Here is an 11,103-nt window from a genome sequence, read left to right on the forward strand (position 1 = left end):
GAAGGCAAATTGATATCAATAAATCATACACACATAATTAATCAGCTATGTACAAACCCTAGGTTCAGATTAAAGAACTAGCCAGACATACTAAAATAAAACAAAAGCATAATAAAGAAGAAAACAATAATAAAAACTGAATTAAATAAAACCCGGAATGAATGTTGAATGACAGCTGAAATCTTGCAGGAAAAATAAAGCTAATGTATGGAAGCAATAAAATTCTAAAACTAGAAAACTGAAATATAAAAAAGTTGGGAACTGAAAGAGAGCCCAAAATAGGTCAAAAGAAGACCTATTTATAGTGTCAGGGTAAAATACAGTGTTTGAAACCCAGAAGAACTCTAAAAATCGGAAAATCTCGCAAAACCGCCCATATCGGCGACCAAACTCGGCGATCGCCGAATTGGTCGCCGTTTTTGGTCTGAAAATCGGCCAAATTCGGCGCCCGCCGAATTTAACGCTTGTAGTGCAAATTTGAAACAGGAATTTCGGCGACCAACTCGGCGGTCGCCGTTTAGGTCGCCGAATTTTGACTGCTGCGTGCGACGTTTTTGTTTCGGCCATAACTTTCTCGTCCGAACTCCGATTTATGATCCGTTTGCGCTCACGAACTCGTATCGAGACGATCTACAACTTCTATTTCAGAACATTGTTCCAAATTCGAACTCAATAAATCTGCAAATTCCTTCAAAGTTCGAGTAAGAATCATGTTTCACAAGATAAAGCAAATTAAGCACAAAACAATCATCCAACACTCAATTTCCTATAAAATTAACATCATATGAACATTAAAAACCATGGAAATATGAGTGTTATCAGCGACAAGAGAAGATAATATACCAACTCCTTGTGGGATCGACATTGTATTTATCCTTAGTGAAACCTAGCTGTGGGCATAGGAAACAATACATTTATTTGCGCAAAATCTACAACGACGGGCTTCTGCCACCTATGGATCAATATTATGACTTTGACTGGTCAACTGACTTGCAACTTTAAAATAAGGAATTCTAAGTTAGTGGATTCTACTGTAAACATGGACCTTGGACATATGAGGGTTTCTCCGAACCAAGTAAAACTTGCTGAGTATTTTTTACTTTCTTCATTTGATTTATAGCATTGAAATGCATATTAATCATTGGCGCGGTACACTCAACATCACCTCAAGATACATTTTCTAGCATACATACTTACTCAGTAGACTCAAGCTACTGACTCTACTGAAAATAGACTAAGCAGTAAGTTAAACAAGCCTATTTTGGATTGCTTATCAGCTTAATAAAATGATAACACATATATTCTGCCGTAATATTCATAACTAAAATTCGCATGGTGGCATACCAAGGGCTTTAATGTTCTGAACCCATTAAACGGGCCCCTGATAAATGTGGTTGCAACATTTACTCTAACATGTAAACGCATTGTGGCATACCAAGAACTATGGCGTCTTGGACCCATTGAGTGGACCCCTAACGATATAATTCATAACGCATATGGTACATATATAAAATTAAAATGGACAACAATTAACCACATGATGTATTTAAATGAATCCCACATTTGAAACTTGAACTTGAAAATTAACTTTATAATTTCAAGTGCATGTCATAGTAGCGTCGTACCTAGCCAGATAAATTCAAATGATAATATATAAGGACCTAAGCAAACTTAAAATAGTTTATTTAAACGGACGTATTTCTCATAAAAATTTAAAATCATAGATTTATTTCAATAAATAAACAATTTAAAAATATTATCATATAGGAATTCAGCTCAACATTAGAGCCCAATATCTATTTATTAGCTAATTATATAAACCTAAGTGGATGAATTTAAAACTTGAGCCCATAACTAAATAAATTAAGCCCATAATTTACTTATTTAAAGTCCAATTTAATAAGCCCAAGACTTTGAGCCCACTCTGCTGCGCCTCCTTGTTCCTCTTTCCCAATCTCTCCTCTCGCCCCTCACTCTGCCACCTCTCTCCGACGACCTCACCACCGTGTCTACGCCTCCCGACCCCGTTTCGACAGCAGCGCCGCACAGCCACCACCTCTCTCAATCCCCATCGACAGTGCACAGTAGCGGCACCGCCACCCCTGCTAACGTCATTCTGGGTTGCTAATTTCCTTTTATTGGTTTCAGTTTAGGTAAATTATTCAGGAATGGATTTGATTTTTTGGTCAAAGTGTTTTAACATAAATTGATGGGTATTTGGATTTTTCTTTTGGTGGGGTAATCTTTTTAAGAGTCTTGTTGGTTGTGTTTCTGTTGTCTTAAAAGGAAAATGCATAGATTTAGGATATATTTGCTTTAACGTATAAGAGCATCCGCAGTGGGGACCTGATAGGGGGGACTCGAGTCACCCCCGAGATCAGGTCGCCCACTGCAGGCGACGATGGCTCGAGGCTGCCCCGTTCCATCGGGTGTGCCACAATCGTGAAAAAGGCGGGCGCGTGCTGTGCACGCGCCGAATTTAAAAAAAGAAAAAAAAATCAAATTTTGTAGAATTTAGCCGTTAATCTCTCTCACTCTCTTCCCAACGGCTCTTTTAGCTGTTTTTGATTTTTTTTTCTCTTCTATAAATACTCATCTTCATTTCACCTTCATTCACACACTAAAAATTCTCTCTTCCACTCTTCATCTATTTATTCTTCATTCCCACACTAAAAAATGGAGCAATTCGATAATACTTCGTCATCTTCGTCCGACGGGATCATGGAAAAGATCATCGATGAGCTCCAGGAGCAGCAAGAGTTGCTTGCTACGATGTACTCCCAACCGGTGTCGGAACGTGTTATTTAACACTATCAATACGTCCACCGTGATCGTGATGGTGCATATTTACGTCATATGCAAGACTACTTCAACGACAATCCGACGTACGGGCCTACATTTTTTTGACGTCATTTTTGAATGCAGAAGGAGCTGTTCTTGCACATCGTCGAGGCTGTTCAAGGTGAAGATACTTACTTCCAGATGAGTCATGATGCACGAGGTCGGGACTCTCTCAAACCTTTGCAGAAATGCACGGCGGCTATCAGCCAATTAACCACTAGCATCAGTGCGGATACTTTCGACGAGTATCTCAAGGTCGACGAGACGACGGGGTGTCTATGCCTGAAGAGGTTCTGCAAGGCTGTCATCCGGGCATTCGGAGCCCATTATCTTCGCCGTTCAACGTCGGCGGACATCCAACGTCTTAGTTAGATGCACGAGGCGCAACACGGATTTCCCGGGATGCTCGGGAGTCTTGATTGTATGCATTGGGCGTGGAAGAATTGCCCAAAGGCGTGGCACGGCGCATATACACGCGGTGATCAAGGGGAGCCCACTTTGATTTTGGAGGCCATTGCATCCCACGATCTGTGGATTTGGCATGCCTTCTTTGGCGTCGCTGGTTCGAACAACGACATCAACGTTCTGAACCAGTCGACTCTCTTTTCCCGACGTGTTGGATGGAACGGTGCTGCCGGTGATCTTTCAGGTCAACCAGCGCTACTACCAGATGGGCTACTACTTGTGCGACGGCATATATCCGAAGTGGCGTTGTTTCGTCAAGAGTCCACCGATGGCGACTGATTTATGCCTAATTGTTCTAATTTTAGGGGCTTTCATGAGCTTTATTTTAAGATAATCTTCTGGAAATTGGTGCGTTTTATGGTGTATTTTATGCTTTGCAGGAAATTTAGGATTTCGAGATAAAGAGTGCAAATGTTGGAGAAGTTTGGGCTAAGAATTACGTTTTTGTGCATACTCTGGCGCGTTAGAGAAGCGAAGCCCCGCGCTGCAGAGAAATCCAATCGCCAGAGAAATGCAATAGTCAGAGAAATCACTCGCCAGAGGAATCACTTCGCTGCTGAAATCACCAGAGAAATCTAATCGCCAGAGAAATGCAATAGCTAGAGAAATCACTCGCCAGAGGAATCACTTCGCTGCTGAAATCACTCGCCAGAGGAATCGAAAACGCCAGAGGAATCGAAAGTGCCAGAGGAATCATAAGCGCCAGCGGAATAACCAGTCAGAGAAACCGAAAGCCAGAGCGGAAGCCGTTCCGCTGGCGAAGAGCCGTGATTTCCGCCAGGGTGGAGATTATTTCCAGAGCGCGTGTCACAGCTGGAGAGTTGTCTTATCTTGCACGATTCTATTGCCTTTAGAATTCAACTTTGCATGGCAACTTCCATGGTGATCTAGAGGGATTTGAAGTCTATAAATAGGGCAATACTTTTCATTGTAAATCATCACACTTTGCCCTAATTTTTGGACGCCTTTGAGATCTTCCCTTGGCAGCCGAAAACTTAGGATTTTACTTGCTTTCTTAGTGCTTTCATAGTTTCGAATTTTATTGTTTTTTTTAGTTAGTTTCAATTTAGTTTTGTTTAGCTTTTATTCTTGGATTGTGATTGAGTGACACAATTACACGTTCAAGGATTTTACGGTATTTCATATTTCAATTCAATTTATTTTGTTTAATCATGTTTATGTTTTTCGTTCATGTTTATGCTTTCTTTTTAATTCTGCAATTTAAATTATGCACTTTAGTTTCACGCCTAGATTAGTTGGTTTTTAATTTACAAGTATTTAATTTCTTAAGACAGGTTTAATTTGAGTTGTTTAAATTCTTGCCTAGGTTAAGTTTAAATTCAGTTCAAGTTTAAATTCAGTTCAAGTTTACTTTGCACGTTTAAGTTTAAGTTACGTTTTTAATAATCCAACTCTTTACTGCTTTCTTTTATTATTTTTTCCTACGATACTACTAAAAGCCCTTAAAGACTTTCCTTGAGAGATGACACTGGGTCAACTTACCATCACTAGGATGTCCTTGTTCTATTGCAAGTCAACTTAGAGGTGTTTCTAGTTGAGTCAGCGATCAATCCGAAGGAGGCGAGGTTTAAGAAGATGCAAGAATCGGCACGGAAGGATGTCGAACGTGCCTTTGGAGTGCTTCAAGCTTGATGGGGAATCATTCGAAGTCCGGCGCGAGGTTGGTACGTCAAAAATATCAAGGACATAATGATGTGTTGCATCATTCTCCACAACATGATTGTGGAGAACGAAGGTGATAGAGCTTCCCATTGGAGAAATGACGACGCAGGACACAGGGCGTCTAGTAGTGACTCGACGGAGAGTGCTCGAGCAACCCCGATTTGCTTCGAAGAATATGTGCACAGAGATGCAATTCTCCAAGATAGGCCTGCTGTGCTCAAACATGATTTGATGAAGCACGTTTGGGCACGTTTCGGACCTATAGAGCCGAAATAGTTATTTTAGGATATGTCTTAAAATTTTTTAAGATTTATGTAATTTTTAGGATTCTAAAATTAATGCAATTTAAATTTGAAGTAAATTGTTTTATTTAAATTTGTGCAATTAAAATTAAATGAAAAAAAAATACAAAAATCAAAACTAAAAAGATCAAGTCAGCTATCATGTCATCCCACTGCAGCCTCCTTGACCCAATGTGGTCCCCCCTCTATCAGGTCACCTATCAGGTCATCCTCACTGCTGATGCTCTAAGGGGGGATAAGTTACATTTACCACCTTATAATTCGTTTGCTTTAATGTATAAACAAATTCGGGCAGATTGAATAATTTTTGGGACAGCCTCTTATCCTTTGGAAAATGGATAATTTTATAGTTAAAAAAGGGTGTTATATACCACCTTACAAAGAGTGGATAAATATATTATCCTTTAAATTAAATAAAATATAACAAATATAATCCACACTTTAAGGGCACGTTTGATGGCATGTATTATGGGATATAAATTATATTTCTCGCCCAAAATGCATGTTTGATGGGCTTCATGAATAATAGTCAAGGCCAGCCTCAAATGAGTAAGCCCGCTTCAATTTCACTGTTCCTCAAGCATAATTCATCAGCCGCATACCCCAAAATTAGTTATACCTTGTGGAACAGTGATTTAGACTAATTCTTTTGTTCACGAATTTACCCCTAGATCCACTTCAAAAAATTGATAATTTCGTGAATTGCCGCCTTAACTACGCCATTTCTTCAACTCAGCGGGCCTCAGTTCTTGAAGGGCTCGAAAGTAGAGCAGGTGTCGAGTTCTTGAAGGGCTCGTCGGAAAACAAGTGTGGAGTTCGTCGCAGGTGATATTTTTGAATTTGATTCTAATCTGTAATTTCTGGCCGGTATAATAAATTTGGGTGTGTATGCAAATTTTGATATATTTTGTTTCATGAGTATCGGAATCAGATTTGATATGGGCTACAAATTGAACTGCTCTGACTATTTCTAATTCATGGTTTTTTGACACCTTCAAAATTTGTTGTGTCGGGCAGATCTGGAGTCAAGGTGCCCCTTGTGCATTTTGTTTTCGTTGAGCTAGGGTTTCAGTTCTCCCAAAACAGCATCAAGGTATTTCCACTTGTCTCATACCCAGCCTTATGGATTGGATGCTTGTGTATTGTTTGGCTGCGAGATGTTTGTTTATGAATGTGGTATTCAATTGTGATTTGGAGGATATTGATAATAATGAATTGTTGTTATTTCTATTCGTGTTTTGTCTATTAACAAAGACAGTTTCAGTTTTTTGTGATTGATAAACTATGCATGATTTGGATATGATTTGTAAGCTCTTTCGGTTGGCCATTTCGAAAAGTGCCCAATTATGAGTAATTTGATGGTTGTTTGCTGACTTTTGGTACTAGAGACATGATGAAAATATGAAATTTGCTAATTATGAGTAATTTCATGGTTGTTTGCTGAAAATGTCAAATTTCTCCTTCGTTTTCTAATACACGTTATTCGTCAGCTATTCATATTGCTTTGGGGTAATATTCTTTATTTATTTGCAGACTCTTGTTTTATGTTTGTTTCTTGTGAATCATAATGCCGACAGACGACGTTAATGCATTGTGTATATACTTGTTATTGGAAGAACAACTTTTCCATCAACAGTTGGTTTTGTTATTGGAAATTCGACTAACACACTCGCTGTCTGTGATCGCAATGGGAAATTCGTCTATGTGTTGCCTGGCTGGGAGGGTTCGGCCGCGGATTCAAGAATATTGCGTGATTCCCTCGTACGGGTTAACGGGCTGAGAGTGCCTAAAGGTATATCTCCTTGTTAGTAAACGAAGTCTTTGTACTTATAAAATTAATTTCATTTGCTGACAGACTGAAGTTTTCAATGAAACAGGCAAGTACTATCTATGTGATAACAGGTATGCCAACAGCGAGGGGTTTCTTACTCCGTACAAGGGCATACGATACCATTTGAAGGAATGGGGGCCAAACACAGCCCGCCCGCAAAACGCAATGGAGTTGTTCAACCTACGCCATTCCAAGGCACGAAACATTATTGAACGTGCTTTTGGAATAATGAAAATGCGTTGGGGGATATTGAGAAGCACAACATTTTATCCCCCCAAGACCCAGACCCGGCTTATCATGGCGTGTTTCATTCTAAAAAAAAGTGAAACCTGAATTTTACAAAAGCTAATACAAAAGCATATATTAACCATTTACTTCACCTTACTATCTACATGTCCCATCATCATCATCTTATAATGTAGATAGAGCAATTACCATACTTCAAAAGATCACACCAAAATAGCATTAATATTCACCCTAACCTAGAGCTTTTTGTTCATGAGTATACGTACTACATACTGCAGCTTTGCGTCAGGAAGAAGTGCCATAAACAATTCAAGGGCTTGCTTGTCACCTGTCAAGATTTCGTATGCATCAAATTTGTCATCCATGGTCAAAGTAGGCATGTTGCTCAATTGATTGAAGACTTCTTTCCTAGCCTGCCCCAAGTCCTGCTTATACCCAATGCGCGATGATATCATGTCCATTCTCTCATTGGCACCCTTGCTGAGGTCGCTTATCACTTGGCAGAGACAATCGAACGCTTGTTCAGAGCTACGTTTCTTACTCGAGGCTCTTGCAGCACCTCCCATCTTGGCAGGCTGACTCACACTAGCATCAGCTGCTTCGCTATGGACATCTGTATCAAAATGGGGATAGTAATCGCCTTTTGTTCCATCATTATCATCTTCATCTTCATCCCCGTTTTGCATTTTATTAACTGCGTCCACGGCATCTTCCGCCCCCAATCCAGTAGCCCGGTCCTTTCCGAATATCTCCTTCCATGCCTCTAAATAGGGCCAACTCTTAGTACGCATCGAGCGTGCGTTGGGGTCACTCTACACACATGGAGACAGTAAGTGAATCAACATAATCAACAATACAAAGTACAATGTGAAACGAATTCCCCAAAAATCTGCTCAAATTTCAACTACCTTCATAATCTCATCCCATTCCTCAATATCAATGTCGATCATGTGCTTACCATCGACGTTAAAACCAGCCCCAGTCTTCCCTAAAATAAGCTGCAGAGAATTGTAGTTCCTTTTCCACGTTGAAATTCTCGAATGGATATGTGGTATACCTTTCAGATCCGTCCCTGGAAACACTTTCTTTATCGACTCTTCTAGCTTTCCGAGATACCCAGCCCTGAATCCGTTATCCGACTTCCAACCTTGCACCACAAGTTCTTTCATTGCTGCAAGTAGCACCTCCTCTTCTCTCGTTGACCAACTACGTCGTGTTTTATCGAATTTGTTGGACTTGCCATGCGCCATTTCATTGCTAGCAGAGTCTGGTTGTATATACATAAACCACAGATTAATCAGCTAACTATGGATTTGAAATCAATCATAAAACAAATAAAAGACCAACATAGCTATAAAATAAACAGAGTTCATGACTTCACATCAAACACCTGCTACCTTTATATAAATTTCATAGCTCGATAGACAGAATGAGATTTTAATTCAATAGCCCACACTTGTTATGAACATTTGATTCATAATATCCACAGCATATTACGGCCACAAATGATTCTTGAATAAAAAAATATTAAAATAAAAGAAACATAAAAACAAAGGGCATGAAATTGGAGTCAATACGCTTAAATTGCAGTAATAAGTTCGTTAAATTCCGAATCAATGTACGCACAAAGAAAACATACATGGCAAATGAAAATCAATTAAAAAAAAGAAGAAGATATTCACCTTGGTGGTTGTTGCTCATGATGTTTCAAGTTCTGCTGAGACGAAGGGTTCGATATCGCAAGTTCGTCGCCTCCTCTCAATTTCAGAGAGTTGATGAACGAAAATAAACCGAGGTAGAAGAAACACCAGCATTAATAATTTTGGAGGGCTAATTCCTTTGATAGTTTGGCGCCCTAATTTCTAAAAAAAAAATGGCGCCATTTTGGGGCTTCATTTTCCCCCAATTATGTAAGGGACTGCTCGGTCAATATTGTAAATAGTGAAGGGTAATATGGTAATTTCATGGGATAAGCCTTACATTTGTACAGATTATAAGAATTATAGCTGAATGCATCAAACACGGAAAACAAGTTATACATGTATTAATTACTTTCTATCAAATAAAAGACTAAAATAATTAATCACACCAATGATGGATTAATTGTCCCTATATAATTAATATAAAGATAATGTGACATACTATCAAACGTGCCCTAAATGATAAATTTATACATCATTATATTATCCCTTCATTTAAAAGGATAAAAAAGCAACGCACCTTGGAGAGACAATCAAAGTTAGCGGTTTGAAATTCCGTAGAATGAGTTATGTGTTGAAAGGAACAGAGCGAAAGCTGGATTCACTGAGTAAATATGGGTGTTCACAAATTCTCAAAAACTCACTGAAGAAAAATGAAATAAACATATAAACATATTAGAATGAATTACAAGGAGAATTTGAAATAGCAGGCCAGAAATGTGGCTGAGAAACATATAAAGCTCACACCCATATTTATCTAAATTGGAACGTCAGTTAATAATTATTTGTACTATATCATATATTATATGAGCTTCTATAGTAATGCAAAATTTCAGCCCATTAACAGAAATAAGGCCCAACACAAAAAAGATTATAGAACACAAAACAGCTTATGGAAATATTGTTTTTAAGGCTCAAACTTGTATTAAAAATTTTAAAAATGAAATAGTATTATATTTCTAAAGGCATAATTTCTTATTCAAATGCATACACCTACTAACTAGGGCCGCGATTAGAAAATTCGTAATTTTGACATAGAATAATTTCATAATAATTAAAAATTTAACTAATTTTAAATAAATAATTTGATTTTGGCTATCACGTGAAATCCTTGGTGTGTTTCAGTAGTTACAACTTTCTCTTCGATTTTAAAAAAGAATAACGAAATCAACACAAATATTTTCCTTTGAAAATAGGTGCAGTATTAATTTAATAAGTTGTACATGATTTTGGCCCATTAGCCATTTTTGTGGGTGAAATAGCCTTCCATTTATGTGTCATATTTGGATAAAAAAAGATTTTATAGGCTGTTCCCAAAACATGGCAGTAGTAACTGAAAGCTATGGGTTGTGCAATTAATTATCACATATGGGGCCCTGATGATCTTTGCTTCTGCTTCTGCTTCTGCTTCTGCACCATGAAATCATTAATCTAATCAACTGCTCTGGAAGCTGTTTCTCTGCAACAATCACATGCTTGCTTCATCTACGTCCATTTCTAATCAAAACTATTTTTTAGATTTTTATCCATCAAATATGGATTGATTAATACTTGTAAAATAAAATGAGTTGAAAATGAAAAATATAGAATATGGAGAAGGAAACGAAATAATCAAGGCCAGAGCTATCTTCGCAGGATAATACTGTTAGATTATATTGTGCACATGTATTTTTGTAAATTGTCATTAAGATACAACGACTAAGGAGTAAACTCGAGGAGCTGCTCGTGCGAATTACTAGATAATCGAGACTGAGTACTCCCTCCTATTCATTATTTATGTCGTTTTACACAATTCATTTCTTTGTAAATTATATGACGTTTTAGATTTCTATTCCAAAGATAACCTTATTAAATTAAGGGGTTAATAGCCGGAAAATACACCAACTATTTTCAAATTTGCACATTGCACATTACCTTCAAAAATAGCTCCATAATACATGACCTTTTGATTTAGTTGCAATTTGCACCCAGGCGAAAGTTCCGACCACTCTCATGTTTGACCGGCGATGACGTGGACATTATTTTAAACTACATG

At 38.1% G+C, this 11,103-nt stretch overlaps 1 protein-coding gene across 1 annotated transcript; it reads right to left on the reverse strand.

The window, feature by feature from the left end:
• Positions 1 to 7,604: 7,604 nt before the first annotated feature.
• Positions 7,605 to 8,618, reverse strand: LOC130998135 (uncharacterized). The gene is made up of 2 exons (XM_057923569.1): positions 8,277 to 8,618; positions 7,605 to 8,180 (listed from the first exon to the last, which is right to left on the reverse strand). The coding sequence occupies exons 1-2, from the start codon at positions 8,616 to 8,618 to the stop codon at positions 7,605 to 7,607; spliced, it is 918 nt and encodes a 305-aa protein (XP_057779552.1).
• Positions 8,619 to 11,103: the final 2,485 nt, after the last annotated feature.

This window comes from Salvia miltiorrhiza, chromosome 8, assembly GCF_028751815.1.
Source record: "Salvia miltiorrhiza cultivar Shanhuang (shh) chromosome 8, IMPLAD_Smil_shh, whole genome shotgun sequence".
In the NCBI taxonomy this organism is placed as follows: Eukaryota; Viridiplantae; Streptophyta; class Magnoliopsida; order Lamiales; family Lamiaceae; genus Salvia; species Salvia miltiorrhiza.